This window comes from Protomyctophum bolini (genome assembly GCF_963924005.1).
Source record: "Protomyctophum bolini genome assembly, chromosome: 10".
NCBI classification, from domain to species: Eukaryota; Metazoa; Chordata; class Actinopteri; order Myctophiformes; family Myctophidae; genus Protomyctophum; species Protomyctophum bolini.
The window spans coordinates 38,679,827-38,697,767 of NC_137871.1; the positions used below are offsets into that span (position 1 = coordinate 38,679,827).

Consider the following 17,941-nt stretch of genomic DNA (forward strand, 5'->3'; position numbering starts at 1 on the left):
AATTGACTTAAGCTCTGGCAAATGAAGACAGCATAATGAAGTCATTTTTCAACCGACCTGTCGGTATTGAGGAGGGGTGCTTAGAAACTGCCGACAGAGATTGGGCTTTTTTTTTCCTTTTTAATTTTGTTTTCTCTTCTCTTCTCCCTCCACTCTTTGGCTCTCTAAGCTGAAATTAACTTAAATTAGTTTTGAACTCAGTGAAAACACTCCATAGTGCCATTCAGCCAGTCTTTTCCCAGCCATAGGTAGCCAAGATACAATAATAACGTCTGAGGAATTCACATTTGTTCTTTGTCACACTCAAACGTTCTTAGGAGGCAGATAAATCCCAAGTCAGCTCTGTAGCGCAACACATTCAGGCTTAATGAAGATGTGAGGCTGTAAACTCACCCACGAAAAAGAGTATATTTCTTTCTTTCATAAAAATGAAAAAACATTAACTTCCTTCATTCAACCCAGTGTCAAAAAGGTTAACCATAAATTAAATTAAACAGAAAATTGTGTACACCCTTCATGTGATTTTGCCTTAAGTCCATTATTTAAAAAAATAAAAAATAAAACATTTAAAAAACGAAAATTTCAACAGAAACAAAGTGGAAAATTTTAAATGGAGAAAGGCCCAACCTGTGGTTGTGAATGGTGACACCAAGATGTGCTGTGTCACATAAACCCCACAAAAAAGAAGAAAAGGGAATCAGTGCAGCTTTGGTAGTGGTGGATCTGGTGCAAAACTCAGTCTCTGGTGATTACCACACCCTGTTGGTCCACATGATGTTCCTGTCGTACCCTGCAGTGTTTACAAAGTAGTCGCCTACCTGTTTGCTGCTGCTGTATTTCGGCGGGTTGGCCTTGTAGCTGTAATCCGAATATTGGTCTGAGGCTGAGCCTGTCGAGCCGTTGTCGCCCGTGCCCACAAAGGTGTTGGTGGCGGGAAGGTCCTGCACAGCTTGGTGCTTCTTGGAGGCCGAGGGGGACTGAGGCTGCAGCTGGATGGAGGGCAGGGGGGAGTTGGAACGGTAGTGTCTGCCGAGGTCAGGGCTCCCTGGGGGGTAATTCAAGGGGAGGTGGATTCGGGGGCTGTCATTGACATTGTCATTGATGAGGTTGAACTTGAGACCCTTCTGCAGGCTCGCCTCCTCGTCCTCCTCCTCCAGAGGCTTGGCAGGTTTGGGAGCTTTACCCTTCTTGCTCTTCTTCCCCTTACCATTTTTGGGCCCTTGTTTGGGCGCATACAAGTCTTTGTTCTCCTTTTTCCCCGCCTGGTAACCACTCTTGGTGTCTTTTTGCAGGCGATGTCGGATGACCACGACAACTACGATGACCATGATGACCCCCGCGATACCCGCTAAGCTGCCGTAGAGGATGTTGCTGCGCTGGGCGAGGGCGTAGTTGGGGTCACCAGCAATGTCCCTGTCCAGGGGGGTGTAGAGGCTGTGGCCCACCAGGGACTCAATGAAGGTGACATTGCCGATTGTGTCATTGACAAAGATGTGGACCAGGGCAGTGGTGTGGCGAGGTGGTTTACCTTTATCAGTGACCTTCACTACCAGGCGGTGAAGGCCGTTGTGCTTGCGGGTGAATTCCTGAGCCAGCGTGATTTCCCCACTGCTGGGTGAGATGTGGAACAAATCGTAAGGGTTGCCACCGGTGATGCTGTAGACCAGCTCAGCGTTGGGGCCCGAGTCTAGGTCCTCTGCCTCTACCACCTCCACCTGGGTCTCAGGGGCAGTGACGGGCGTCAGGTATTTGTATGTGGAATTGGACGGCTTGGTGACGTACGGGGCATTGTCGTTCTCGTCCAGAACATTGATGGTCACGCCCACGTAGGAGGACCTGGGCGGGTCCCCGGAGTCCACGGCCCTGAGGCGGAAGGTGTAAGTGCTCTCCTTCTCCCGGTCAAAGGAGATGCTAGAGAGGATGGTGCCGGTACCATTCTGTATCATGAACTTGCCATTGTCTGGTTCGACGAAAAGTCGAACGTGGGCATTCTCGCCTTTATCAGCATCGGTGACGGTAACCACGCCAACAGGGTTGAGTGGAACCATGTTCTCAATGACTGAAAAGCTGTAGCCACTCAGCATGAACTTGGGATCGTTGTCATTCCGGTCCAGAACATTGATCACCACTGTGGCAGTGCCCGTCTTACTGGGAAGTCCCTTGTCAGCAGCGGCCACATGGAACTGGTAGCGCTCCGTTTCCTCACGGTCCAGGAGGTTCTTCACGCGCACTTCCCCAGAGTTAGAGTCAATCTCGAAAAGCTTTGTGGCCTGGGGTTCAATGATGCTGTAAACAAGTTCTGCATTGGTGCCACTGTCTGCATCACTGGCCAGAACATCCAGGACCTTATCGCCCGGTTGGTTTCCCTCTGCGAAGTCCACCTCCAGCATATTTGGAGAAAAGCTAGGCGTGTTGTCGTTCATGTCAGTGACTTGGACCTTGAGAGAGTTGGTGCTGGACAGGGCTGGGTTGCCAGAATCTACAGCGACGATCTCAATCCGGTAATCCTTCACCCGCTCAAAATCCAGCAGGGTGGTGGTCTGCAGGAAGTACTTCCGCTTGCGGTCGTTTGCCGATGGGCTGGCAGGCCGCAGCTGAAATGGGACATCGCCAGCCACGACACATGTGACTACTGCATTCTCCCCCTCGTCACGATCTGAGACTTGCACCAGTGCCACTGGCGTGCCAATGGGCATGTCCTCAGATATGTTGGCCACGCCGTCCTGGTGTGTAACTAAGCCAATGCCGCGGATCTCGATGGCTGGCGCATTGTCATTCTGGTCCCTGATATTGATAGTCACCAGAACCTTGGAGCTCTTCGAGGTAGGGCCACGGTCCTTGGCAACGACAAAGAATCTGAGGAAGTTCTCGTCTTCACGGTCCACCAAGCCCTTGACGTAGATGATGCCCGTTGAGCGATCAATGCGGAGCAGCCTCTGGACGGTTTCAGAGGCCTGGTGCAAGCTGTAGTCAATCTCTCCATTGGTGCCGGTGTCTGCATCATTGGCTCTGACCTGCAAGTACAGAACAAATGTTTCAATTTACTGGATATGACAAAAGAACATTTGTATATTATAAATGTGTTTTCACCTAGCCATATTTCTGGCATGTCACAATGTAATGTCATGTTTTTTTTTTAATTGATTGTGGTTAAAGTCGTTAACAGGTAATAACTAACCTAATATGTAATTATATATTTTTTTCATGTGCAAGTTCTTGCTATGTGTGACATAACGCACACACCCACACAAACATTTGATTGTCAAATGGATCATTGGTATCTAATGGGCAGATGAGTGAGTGTTAATGTTCTTTTAATTATCTAATGCACTTGACCCTCTGAAGCCCATTAGGAAGAAGCTTAAGTGACAGACATTCAAGACAGGGAGTTTTGCCTTTTGCAAAAAGGACTTTATTAACAATACAAACTAGTAAATGCTGATTACACAGTGTGAGCTTGATACCCCTCTACTCAATGACCCCCACATGGGGTCAGAGCCCCTCCCTCCCTGTCTTCCTATTTGTTGACCCACATGACGTTATAGCAGGCCCCGGGTATAATTACATGACCAAAATTATTGAGGATGTTCAGGCATTAATTGACACCCAATTAAATATATATTTGATAAATATGTGTCTGGGTGTCAATAGGGTGATCATGGGAGAGACTCTGGAGTAGACCTTTACATGAGCGGTTTTCAACATTTTTCATTCAGCAACATATTTATACTTAGAATATAGTTATTGTTCAAGATTTTGTCCACTATTCCATGCTGTATTAATTCTTATTTAGGAGAGATAACAGGCAAATATTGACCAAAATAACAATTATTCTGCTTCTCTAATATTGTGTAGACTATTGTGTACATATTGTGCAGACGTAAAATGAAACCAAATGGGTCCATTTGGTTTCATTTTATGCTCTCAAGAGTTAAAGATCTATAAGGGGCCATTTGGTTACCAACTCTCAATCATTCAGCTGGGGACCACCTGGAACCCCCTCAAGGACCACTGGTTGAAAACCACTGCTTTACATAGAAAGAAGCCAGCTAAAGTGGTTCTAGAATTTAGTACGGACGCTTCCCGGGCGTCTCCCTAGGGAAGTCCGCTGGGAACAGGCCATGGCAGACTGAGGGCCATATGGGGGGTTACATCTCCATGGCAGACTGAGGGCCATATGGGGGGTTACATCTCCATGGCAGACTGAGGGCCATATGGGGGGTTACATCTCCATGGCAGACTGAGGGCCATATGGGGGGTTACATCTCCATGGCAGACTGAGGGCCATATGGGGGGTTACATCTCCATGGCAGACTGAGGGCCATATGGGGGGTTACATCTCCATGGCAGACTGAGGGCCATATGGGGGGTTACATCTCCATGGCAGACTGAGGGCCATATGGGGGGTTACATCTCCATGGCAGACTGAGGGCCATATGGGGGGTTACATCTCCATGCCGGTGAATGCACTCAGTGGCTCATGTGGCCCGGGAAGGTTACGTCTGAAAGGCTCTGCTGGAACAGTTAGTTACCTCTGTGACGCGACTCAGTGATGGAGGAATGGATGGATATTTGTCAATATTCATGTGCAATTCCAGATATTGTTGTGGTTGATTCAAATGCAAATAGTGGTCAATGGTGTGGTGGTGTTAAGTGGACATGGTCATAGAAATGATGCATTCAGATTGTATGCAGGATGTGTTGTGCAAAGGCTGTAATCCGTCAGAACACTATTCACCACAAGAATATGTTTTTATGGCTTTAGACATCGTCGCACAAACAGCACTATGTCACTGAGTGAAGCCCGGCCGTCCTTCCTTTGAGGCAGGCATGCCTTAATCTGAGTGAGCCTTGAGATTATCCATGGAGCTTATTGCTTTTATTGCTCTAAATGTGACTCATTCAATTTCTGAAACACGGAGAATTCATTTAACTTAACATGCATTTTGAATAGTGACCCTTTAAAGGCAGACTGTAGACTACTCGAGTGACACTTGTGACCTGCTTATGTTGTCAAATTAGACCAGTTTCTCTTGCGCCATTAGCTCACATCTGCTTCCTATATAAATTAGAAATGGAGGAGAAAGACGATTGACTTGCTCTTTGAAAACAATTCAATCAGACAGACTACTTGTTGACTAAGAGATTAACAGTATTTATTGCAATTTTATGCCTGGACACTTGCCTCAAATTGCCCCTGGAACATTGCCAACTCAATGGCTCACCTAATCATAGTGGCGGCCGTGCATGCGCTCAGGAATTCAATATGCAATTCTCGGAACCTGTCAATAATTCACTTGTGTTTTGTAACGTCTGGTGTTTAAAGTGACACTGGAGGAAAGGAAATCAATTGACAGTGGAGATTATTATTTGAATCTCAGTGTTGCCTTAACCTTAAACCCCCCCTTGTTTTGGATCAGTGCCCAGGGACTGGTGGGAAAATGAGTTGCCTAATGAAACAAGGGTGTTTGTCATGCACTGTGGGAGGCTGGAGTGTTCTTGAGGTACTAGTCCCCTCACTTCCTCAGTCTAAACAGCTTCCAATTAGTGGTCTGCAAAGCCATGAGAAACTCCAACCACAAACACGTTAAACATCGTACCAATATATTTTACATAATGCGTCTATAGTATACATAGTAGTAGATAGGGAATTGGTATAATTTAATTGGTGTCAATTTAGATGTCCTATCATTTGATTGTTGCGAATGTATGTCCTTCACAGAGAGAGACCAGAGCACAGTATAGTGCAGCACTCTCCCAGCAGTTCTGGGATTCAGTGTCTTGCTCAAGGGCACTTCGTATATATATAGAATAGGCTTATGTGGTTAAAAAAGAAAAGAAGAGGTCCCATAGCACATAGTGGGAAATAGGACAAGGTTATATCTTTACTGCATTGTGTGTGTGTACAGCATGTACATACGAGTGTGTGCGTGCACGTGTGTGCGCGTGCGTGCGCGTGCGTGTGTGTGTGTGAGTGAACATGTGTCGCACCTGCAGTACAGAGTGTCCCATAGGACTGTTCTCTAGTAACTCTGCCTCGTAGAGGCTGCGCTCAAACTTTGGTGCGTTGTCATTCTGATCCGTCACGGTGACCCTCAACAGGGCGCTGCTGGCCCGCTGCTGCGGCGTGCCTCCGTCCACCACACGGATGTTCAGGTCGTACGAGTCCTTCGTCTCGCGGTCCAGGTTGCCCATGACGACGAGCTGTGGCAGTTTTTCCCCCGAGTCGTCGGCGACCTGCAGGCTGAAGAGCTGGTTGGCGTCAGGCCCCGTGTTCAGGAAGTACTCGTTCACACCGTTAATCCCAGAGTCCTTGTCACTGGCCATGGGGATGGCGAAAAGCGCGCCGATGTGGGTATTCTCCGGGATGGACAGGGTGAGGATGGGAGAGGCGAACTGCGGCGTGTTGTCATTTATGTCGAGCACTTCGATGCGGCCCTCGATCAACCGCGGGCCCGTGCCGAGGCCCTTGATCATGTCCGTGATGGACACCTCAAACTCCAGGAAGCACTTGTCGCCCTCAAACAGATTGCGGCAGTCCCTCAGCGTCTCGCGGTCGATGGGGATCTCCGTGGTGTAGATTTCCCCCGTCTTGCCGTCCACCCGGAGGTACGGCGTGCCCACCTCCAGCTTGTACAGGTGGCCCGAGTCAGGCAGGCCCTCGTCTGCTGCCAGGCTGCCGATGAGGGTGTTGGGCGGCTGCTCCTCTGGGATTCGGTACAGGATGTCGGTGGGAGCAGCTCCACAGAGTACAAGCAGGACGGCTGCCAGCGCCAGCCTCACCTCCCACCTTAGAGCCATCCCTCTACCCGACTGGCACAGCAGCATCTGTACGGGAGACATCAAATTACAAACAAAAGCTGATTACCAAAAGGCCCACTCATCTTTCATACAGGGTCAAGGCAATGCCAAAAAACCTTTTAAAGAGAGTGTGTTTCCTAAGCGATTTACGACAGCAGTCTTTTCTCTTTTTGATTATTGTAATATCCTCTATATACAGGCCTATATCTGGGCAGGGCTCTAAATATGTCCCAAACAATTATTTGTTGAAGACTTCGGACTAAAGCGTTTTAAACCAGGTCTAATGTACAGGAATTGACTTAAGCTTGTCATTCTGCCAGGTACTTTATTTAAAGAGCCTTAAATACACTAAGGACCGGTTACACAAGAACTGATGTAACTTCCTCTTGAACCCACGCATCAGCCCTACATGAGAGTTCTGGGAAGGATGTTACCAGGAATGTAGACATGCATGTCATGGTGTTTAAAGCAGCCTTTTGTTTAAATATGACTTCTGGTTGTCATTCTATTGTCTCTACATATAAGTAAACAAATAGTGTAATCATTTTTTGGGAATCTTTTAAAACAAAACCTCTATTTAAATGGACAACAAACAGATTTGAATATCAGGCCAAATCAAATCCACCGTGTTTTCCTATTCCAATGAAATCTGGCCTAGCGCTCTAAGCCATAATCAAGGACTAATTTTACCACACAGGCTAATTTAAACAAGGCCACTTTGCTTTATTTTTTTTAACCCAGGCAGTCCATTATTAATTATGGCTCCATTTCAGTGCTGGGGCTTTGATCTGTTCTTGTAGTTTGTAGCCACTTCTCTTCCTCCGCTCTCTCTTTTCCCCTGGTGGCGGTTCATTCTAGCACGTAGATTTGTGTTCTGCGAAAGTCTCCCTTTGCTACGCGGGGAATACGGCGGGTCTCGGAGGTTAATCGGCAGAGTTTCTTACAGTATGTCCTTGTTTTGGAAGGGATGCCTCCTCCTCCACTACAACTCCCCCCCATCCATCTCTCTCGTTCCTCACTAGCCACCCACCCCCACCTCTCCAGTATGGAACTAGGAGCAGGCTCAGCAGTTGAAGACAGAAGGACAGAAGGCTGTCTGGCCGCCTATGTGTATCATACTAGCTACTGCAACATTGACTAGTTATTGTATGTGCTTGGACGTGTGTAGGATGTGTGTGTGTGTGTGTGTGTGTTCTGAAAACTGAAAAGATAAGAGCAGGTGAACAGCCTTTATTTTCTGAGTCAGCTACTTCCCCTGGTGTCTGACAGAGGACTATTTAATTAGAGTGAGAGAGAGAGAGAGAGAGAGAGAGAGAGAGAGAGAGAGAGAGGATAAGAGAAGGGAGACAGAAAGAACCTTCCTATGTCATGTACTTATTGCTACGCATACCTCAATTCAAGGACACACACACACACACCACACACACACACACACACACACACACACACACACACACACACACACACACACACAACTGGGTCGCTTTAACAATCCCTGCATGAGCCACACTGAGAAAAGCTGCTGTGAGAGAGCAAAAAATAAATAATTAAAAAAAAGAATCTCTGCTTTTGATGTAGTAAGGTCAGAGTCATGCTACTTTGATGTTGCCCGTTGTGCTAATTGCACATCTCACATCTGTGGAATTAGGCCTCTATACATCATTCTTTATTTAATTCCTTCCTCTCTCTCGCCCTCTCCCTCGTGGCTCCCTATCGGTAATGATGATCAGTGGCTGAGACAGTGAGACCCTGTCCCACAGTGGGGGACACGACTACCACAATGTCACGTGAAAAAAAGGACAAGAAACGGCAACGAGGAAGAAAAGAAGAATTGTAAAATGAGTGAGCAGTGAGCACCCAGAGGGGACATACATCCATTGTTTGTTCACAGTAATGCTGGAGCTGCGAAATATCACACACACACACACACACACACACACACACACACACACACACACACACACACACACACACACACACACACACACACACACACACACACACACACACACACACACACACACACACACACACACACACACACACACACACACACACACACACACACACACACACACACACACACACACACACACACACACACACACACACACACACACACACACACACACACACACACACACACACACACACACACACACACACACACACACACACACACACACACACACACACACACACACACACACACACACACACACACACACACACACACACACACACACACACACACACACACACACACACACACACCTGAGCCTGGATGTGAGCAAGCGTACATACTCAAGTCGCTTTCCCTCTATCACACTCTCTCTCTCTGACATATGGGCTACTTCAAATGCACAGCCTGCTGAGTGCTAATACAACCAGTGAAAAACCACCACACTAATGAGTTTCATACAGAACAGAGCTGAAATAAATCTATGACCAGAGAGAAGAGCGAGAGAGAGAGAGAGCCAGCCAGGAAAGGGATAGATAGCCTGGACGTGCATATGAAAGCAACAGAGGAAAAGAAGGGGTTGAGGAAGGGATCTCCAAATAGGCTACGATCTCTCTTCTATTCTTTCTTCCTATTCCCCCTCTACCTCGACACGGTCGAGGCAGATGGCCGCCCACCCTAGAGTCGGGTTCTGCCTGACATTTCTTCCTAAAGGGGAGTTTTTCGTTACCATTGTCGAAATATTGCTTGCTCTGGGTGGATCTTTGTTGGTTGTAAAGTGTCTTGAGACAACTTGTTGTGATTTGACACTTTAATAAAATTGAATTGATTGACGCTGAGTCGGCTCAATCGAACTTTGCAACGTTCGCCACGGCAACTCTCTCGCTTTAGCTCGCTCGGTGGTGGCTCTCGTGGCTGAAGTTTGCTTGAGACGGCACCCCTCCGCCCCTCTGTCTACGGGGAGGATTGCATGGTAATATGTACGGATTTGGGGGTTTTCTAGTAGTGTAAGTACGGAATTGCCAATGCATGTCATTTCACCGTGTTTGGGTGAGCCTGGGTTGAAAGAAACTAGAGAATTAGAGAGAGGTAGACCGTAGTGGAGCAGACTAGAGAGAGAGACCACAATAAAAGTAAATAAAACAAGAAAGAGTGTGCGTGTGTAAATAGAAAAGGGAAAAGGCAGGTAGGTGGACTGCAAAATAGCAAGAGGAAGGTGGAGGGAGATAAATAGAACAAGAGAGAAAGCGAGCCACTGGTTCCGGAATGCAGTCTAATTGTGGGTGCACAGTGACAGCTCCTCTGCTCCCCACTGCTAACGGACGTGCATGAGACTAATTAGAGAGCACGCGTGAATGTGCGGTGCATGCAAGCGTGAGTGCGCATCCATGCTGTGTGTGCGTGCGATGTCGATGGAGAACAAAAAAAAGGGGGAGCGGCGGGGGGAGGTCCCTTTTTTTTCTTCCTCTTACAAGTGCCAAATAGTTGAGCTCTGTGCCGAGAGATCCACCTCTGTGGGCCTCGGTGCGCGCACACACACACACACACACACACACACACACACGGGAGAGAACCTAGACAGTCACTACAACACGACTGACGTCTGGCCAGGTCCGCTTTGGAGCGGCCTATAATCACAACAGAGCTCAGTGTGTTCAATAAATTACTCCAGGTTTCTCTGTTTGCGTTGTTCGGTGCCACTGTGAGAACATCCCAATAAGATCCACTAACATGGGCCCGAGCCAACTGCTCTATCGAATGGCTGATCGTTTTACCAACTGGTGCAGCTCCTGTGTCTTTACACGTAGTGTGGAACTTTAAGCTGTCACTGTGACCTCTGCACCAATGTCACCAAGACACATTCCTACACAGTCAAATGCAGTGTTAAAGCTACAATTTGTCACTTTTTTTAGTGAATAAAGTGTTGATTAAACTGTATGTGGGGTGTCCAAACTTTTTTCAAAGGGGGCCATATTAGAAAATATTAAAACACCCAAGGGCAAACTACATCTCCTAACATAATGTACAATCGGACTATAACAAAGTCACATATACATATGCATCGCATTTAAACAATTCTATTTAACTATCGTCATCAATATTTAATATCAATGGTTTATTTCAGCCATATGTCACATTACCAAATGTAACCATACAAGCAAGGTAAAAAACAAATACAAGGAACAAGGAACACTGACAAATCCCATAGGGTAGCCGTTCATAATACAATTCAGGTATGAAGCTGTGGGCCATATAAAATTCATCTCAGGGCCGCATTTGTGTTAGTTATATTGAATTAACAGTTAATTCAATATAACTAACACATCTGCAGTGGTTGTGGTCGGTAGGAGCACTACTACGAGGTATTCCGTGAAGGTCTAACTAAGTGTTTGGTTGATTGAATTTTTCCTGCGATATACAGAAAGGGCATATCAGCACTTCCATTATGTCAACACACTCAATGTCACTCAGGATAAAAAACACAATAAAAGCCTGAGGATTATTTCCACTGTGGTCCTCTAAAAACAATGGCCACAACATAAGAAAACTATACAGAACACGCACACAAAAACGAAACAGGCACCAGGCAATAGCAGCAGCATTAGTTTACCACCAAACAATCTATGTACTTTTACGTATTTAATTAATCGTCAACCCAAAAACAGGCTTTCCATTACAACCCAAAAGTAGGAATGTCTGTGGTTGCGTGGGGAGTGTGGGTTGGAAGCCCCGGTAGGACATAACAGTTAGGGATTGTCGGTTAAATTTAACAAGCACTTGCCACTAACAAATGGAACCGAATGGACTGGACCCTGGCGGGTCCATTTGGTTCCATTTATGAAACTCTCAGAGTTACAAATGGACTTTTACTGGGTAACATATGTTAGGAATTTTGTCTTGTTGTTTTTACTGATTAAAGTGACTTCAGTGACTTTGGGGATGAAATAAGACTATGAAAAGAATGTGATGCGGTCTCAACATTAATCTCACGGTGATTAAAGTCAACATTATTGAGTTATGGAGGCCTAAATGTGTTTTAACGTAATTAAATACAGCACGAACAGTTGGGCTTATAGACCATTTGGTGTGATATATGGTAGAGGTCTCTCTTGTTCTGTAGGCATGTTAGTTGCTTGCTTGTATGTCCTAACATTTATTTACATGTGTTGAGGCCCCATATTGATGCTCTCTATATACACAGTAAAATCCTCATGCTGAACTTTGAGAGTGAACGAATGGAACCAAATGGGTCCATTTGGTTCCATTCGTACACTCTCAGAGAATAGGGCAGAGGTCTTGGGAGAGCATGGGAGCCTCGGGAGCCCGAGGGAAAAGCCGGCTAGTTCAGCACGTCCGTTCCCACACTCTGCACACTCCACTGGAACGTTCTCACCAGGCGGCAGGTTTGGTTGTGCGTGTGTTTGCGCGAACATGTATTATTTGTAAGGCCAATAGTTCACATACATGTACAAAAGCAAAGACAACAAGCTGGCTGAGGCTCGGCTTTCCAGGGGACTTATGCACTCTCTCGATTTTGTTTACTCTACTAGGAGAGAGGGCGCGGGGTGTGTGTGTGGGGGGGGGGGGGGGGGGGGCCTGGAGATAGGGCATTGTCATGGAAATGTGGCCGTGTGTTATGTTCATCAGGGGTGGTGGCGGCCTTAATGATGCCAGCGTTAGCAAGACACTAGAGGCGTGAAGAAAGTGAAATCAGTGTCTAGCTGCCTGGTAGAATGCCCTCTTTTAGTGTGAGGATAGAGAGGGAGAGATAGACTGAATAATTGCAAGAGGAACGTGGGGGAGAGAGGTTAGGGAACAATGAGTGGGAGGGCTAAGCATGTGAGCAAGTGTGGTGGGGTGGGCCAAAGCCGCCAAACACACTTAATTTGGTTAAGAAAGTACTGGAATTCTTGTGAGCACTTCTCGTATTCCTGTGAGCACTCAAAGAAGGTTCAGGATTCTATTACTGGTGACAAAGGACCAAGCTGTCACAATTTAAGATTCCATTCCTTGTAGCGCAGATCTACAAGCTCATAAATGCATTGTGAGCTCATAGACTGGCTATAGTATTTCCCCATTTCAATTTTTTTTATTTGTGGGAAATAAATAGCGATACCAGATTGAAATTGGTTAACATTATGTTTAGGGTATAGAATCTGCCTCTGTATTGGGAAAGTACTCATACCAATTTTGTATTGAATGTTGTAATGCGCACACACACACACACACACACACACACACACACACACACACACACACACACACACACACACACACACACACACACACACACACACACACACACACACACACACACACACACACACACACACACACACACACACACACACACACACACACACGTTTGCAGAGTTGATTCTGCTGCGGTTTATCAACATTATTCAAGTGAAATGCAGGACATTGGGCTAATATAGCTACCAATGTGTACGACACGGATTTACCCAAGGAATAAAGGTTATATATACTGTATTATCATCTGATCATCTATCGATGCAGTCACAGACAGACAGTGTAAAGGTTATATATACTGTATTATCATCTGATCATCTATCGATGCAGTCACAGACAGACAGTGTATGTGAGCACAGCTGTCCTGGGCTCTCATTGACTGTAATACAGGCCTTCTCAGGACGCAGTCACAACCCAGTTCATACTATATGATGTCCAGTTCGCTTTTATCGGCACTGGATCTTCTCGCAGCTCCTTTCCCACACAGCGAGCAAAACCTCTGTGATCAAAGCCCAATCTTACGTCAGATCGGGAGTGGTCAGCGAGCGCCAGAAATGCTCCCTGACAGCATAATCGGAGCAAATATCGTGCAGTGTACGAGCCCTTAGGAGACACTCTGTTCCAGAGTTACTACATGTTCGAGATCTGAGTAAATGGCATGAACTCACTCAGGGACTCAACCACAGTGCATTGATAGTGGATTCTAAAATTGTATGTATGAAAATCAATCCATAGATTTCATTCGATCATTTTGTTAAATGTATCATTGATGTAGATTTAATGCTTAATCTAAAGATAAAAACTTCAAATGGGAAAATATGGTTCTTTTATGACTTCCATTCCCAATGGGGCTAACCATAATACAAATGAACACACTCATGTGAAAGAACAAATATATGTTTAAGTTTAGAGATTAAAGAAAGCTGGAAGATAATTGTCACAGAGGAAAGAACAAGATCCTCCGAAACTAGCATGCATATACATGTAGTCAAAGGGAAGCTGCCACTCATTCAATTAACAATGCCAATGGAACGTCAACAGATACTCTGGTCTCTCCCCCATCAGTCACCTATTGGTGGGGGATGGGAAGCAATCATGTCACTTGCCAAAAAGAACAAACACCACATATCATCTTAGTTGATAGATTATGATCTTTTTGGCAAGCGACACCCTAGCACGATGGAATATAAAATTAAGCTTAAGCTCTAGCGTGACCAAATGAACACTTCCTCACTATCGCCGGTATTTTAAGTTTTCAAAGATGTCAGCTGAGAGAGAGACTCAGAGTGAGAGAGACATCCTTCCCAGTTGATCCCACTGGAAACCGCATGCGGTCGGTGTAAAGTATTTATGAGCTGCTGTAACCTTGAAGAATTGATGTCTTGGATCTTTGCTTCCTTTGTTGGTATAGTCAACTCAACTCCATGTTGCACACACTGCATTCGCTCTCCGCTATTGATGCGACATTATAACCGATGCATTTTACAATAGTAACCCAACAGAGAGAATCCAATAGAGCTGAGCTAAGTGTTGCCAATTGTGCTTCTCCAGTTATGCCCAAGAGACAGTGTCTGGCTGATGTTCTGTGTGTGTGTGTGTGTGTGTGTGTGTGTGTGATCTTCAGCAGCATGCCTAATATGCTCTACACCTGAACTATCTTGTCCTCTGCACAATCCTCCCTATACAGCAAATCCTGCACATAAAACCCAGTGTAAATCCCCAAGTGTCTACGCCTCTACGGTGTATTTATTCCACCCCCACCCAAGTTCTCTCACTCACGATTCTTCTCCCCCATACATCTTGCCTTGATTTGCTTTCTGTCTCATCTGGTTATTTGCTAAGCTGAATAAATTAATTGCCATATTGCAAAACCATATATTATGATCAGTTATAATTAAATATACCGCCTAGCTTTCATTTCATTGGCTGCCTAGTAACCTCTCTCATCTGGCTTCACCTCACTGGCCCCAGGGCTACAGAAGATTCTGGGAAAGTTGCTTCGGAGCAGAGCTTGGCAGACAGTTAACACCAGCCCTCCAAGTAATGATGCCGACTGTTTTAATTTAAATATCCATCTATTAGACATACTCGTTTAATTTTCACATTTAATTTCTGTTTGTTAGCACTTCATTTAAATGTATTGTCACCATTATGTTAAACTAATACTAAACTAAGCCTGTCCCGCACACACTCAATTGAACAAACTGGCTAATGAGCAATATAGTGGGTGGCTAATCATTCAAATTACAATTTCTGGCCTTCACCGTGCTGTATCGTCTGAAAGACTTCCAATTTGAGGTGAAACAGCAGGCCTGAGGTGGTCACGGGTGCAAGAGCTAAGTAACACTTGCATAACAAAACAGCATGACACTGGCTAACAAATCGCTCTCCATGGCAATGGTGCGTCATGACAACTGCAGCACGCTGTTTGTATATCAAGTCAGCACTTCAGTCAGGCCTATCGTTGGAATGGGCTAAAGGCGCACAGTGATGCAGGAGTCAAATTACACTGTGACATTTATGGAGGTTAAGAAGCATAAGCTAGTATCTGTGAGCCAGCAGAATGATCCAGTCTGTTGGTGTGTGTGTGTGTGTGTGTGTGTGTGTGTGTGTGTGTGTGTGTGTGTGGCGGCACGGCAGAATATTAAAGAGATAAGGAGATGGGAGAGAAGCAGAAGTAGAATAATGAAAAGGAAGGAGGAAGAAAAACAAAAGGTGAGAGAGAGAGTGGACAGCATCTGTCCCTGGTTAGTCTTTAACCTTTGTGCCCGGCAGGACGAGTAGTGAGAGGCCTTTTAGCTGCTGGATGGATCCTGGGGCCAAGCCAGTTCTCACATCTCAAAGACATACAAATAAAACAGCGGCATATTGACTCTAGGCTACTGTTCTGATTGTAGCTTCTCTGGCAACAATATACTGATGAAGACTTGACGATTCCACCCACACAGGTTATTCTGCTTAGCTGAAAAAATGAATATGCATCAAAAGCGTAAGCGCAAACCTTTCACACTTGTGTATGCGATGTGCAAGAGCACAATGATTGCAATGTTCGCTCACAGCTAAAAACTGCATTTTAATTTGCATCCCCATCTACAAAAGGCTATACAATAGCAAGGCTCTACAGTTCAGAGCTTATATAATCCACAGTAACAATTACAATCCATTTTCATCTGTTCCAGAACCAAAGCCAGTTTAATCTGCTAAAAATAACAGCGGACACCATATGTGAGAGTGGCACTCTATGCCACTCTCCTAAAATTGCACATTGCTCAGATACAATTGGGCAAGAGTAAAATGTGTTTGCGTGCACAGAGAATATACATTCAAGAAGAGCTCTTCATTTCCAAAGCCAAAAATGTAGCCATGACTGCTGGCTTTATAGGTTAAGGTTATAGAGAGGATTAAGAAGAGGAATGGAGGTGAGCAGGTTACAGAACCAGACAGTCGCCAACCCCTGGCCAGCCAGAGTCCTACCAGCCCTTTTGTCAGGGACAATCAGTTCTATTCTCCATGTCCCGTCAATCCAACCACTGGGGGTGTGTGTGTGTGTGTGTGTGCGTGCGTGTGTGTGTGTGTGTGTGTGTGTGTGTGTCTGTCTAGTGCTCTGGGTACTCTTGTCCATGGCTGCGTGCAGGATGGGTGGTCTCCTAGCCCCACTGCACAAAGGGGATTATTTTAATGATTTCATTCAGAGCAATTGTTTGGGCCAGATTACTACCCCCCAACCCCCCCCCCCCACACACACACACACAAACAAGCAAACTGTTGCTGGTGACGGTCTGCCAGCCAGGGACACGCGCAAGTGACTAATTCCCGTGCCAGTTGCCGCGGGCTCCCCCGTGCCCACCCGTCTCCTCTTGCCGCGACCACAGGACAGACTGTATCAAATGAATTGAATGAATGAATGACTGACTATCGTAAACGATCCAGAGACACCTCGCAGAGACGGTTGAACCAGGGGATGAGCAGTTGTGTCAGTTGCGCTATATACTAATAGTATAACGCTTTACAAACACATCAACCAGCACTGGACTTATATCTATATTATTATTATTATTATCATCAATATTATTTAGCGCTTGTAAGTTGTTGTGCCGCTTCAGCGTTGCCAGGTTGCCTGGCGGTCATGCTGCGGATTCATTTTCTTTTCTCCGCTCGCGCTGAGAAAGGGGAGGCGGCCAGGTGGGCGCACGGCAACTGGTAGGAGAACTAGTCACTCGCAGGACACACAAACACGGCCATGTTGAAGGAGCCAGAACATGTATGTGTACAGTATGTGTCATGTGCCTTCGTGTGCTGCCGAGCATGTGTTGAGACAGATACTGTGTCTCTCTGTATATATCGTGTGTGTGTGTGTGTGTGTGTGTGTGTGTGTGTGTGTGTGTGTGCGTACGTAGGGGTGGGGGAATCTGACACAAAAGCCCAGCAGTAACACAGCCAAGGGCCAAGCCATAGTACAAAATGACCATGGCATCTTTCTCTGGAGTCAACATGATGAGGGTGCACCCTAATACATACTAATACATCTAACCCAGAGCAACACGACAACAGAGCAGAGACGAGTTCAGCATCTCACTCGAGGACAGTAGGACACGAGACAAAATATGCTCGCAACGACAGAACATGTGACCAGATCCAGCAGAGGGAAGTCTCTCAATCCATAAAGTGCTCAATCACTCTGGCACCTAACATAACCGGTAATCTACTAACCACCCAGGCATTTATGACATGGCGTGTCAAAATTACACAGCAAATATCTAAAATAGCACAGGGTTTTACCCGCAGCCGAAGTGCAGCTGACCCAACGCGTCTTGCGTCTTAATAATACAGGAGCCAATCCCATCTTCTGGATATGAGATCACACTGGCATGGATTATCTGTCCCTCACGTACCTCAACACAAGACAGTGAAGAGGAAGGGGCCATTATG

The 17,941-nt window shown here is 46.0% G+C and overlaps 1 protein-coding gene across 3 annotated transcripts in view; it reads right to left on the reverse strand.

Moving 5' to 3' along the window:
- Positions 1-17,941, reverse strand: part of pcdh1b (protocadherin 1b) — a 249,091-nt gene that overhangs the window by 226,506 nt on the left and 4,644 nt on the right. For all 3 annotated transcript variants that reach the window (XM_080774557.1, XM_080774556.1, XM_080774558.1), the window contains exons 2-3: positions 5,992-6,828; positions 819-3,014 (exon numbers count right to left, since the gene is read on the reverse strand). In XM_080774557.1, coding sequence (XP_080630683.1) covers positions 819-3,014; positions 5,992-6,828 — 3,033 coding nt within the window. The remainder of the gene's footprint in view (positions 1-818; positions 3,015-5,991; positions 6,829-17,941) is intronic.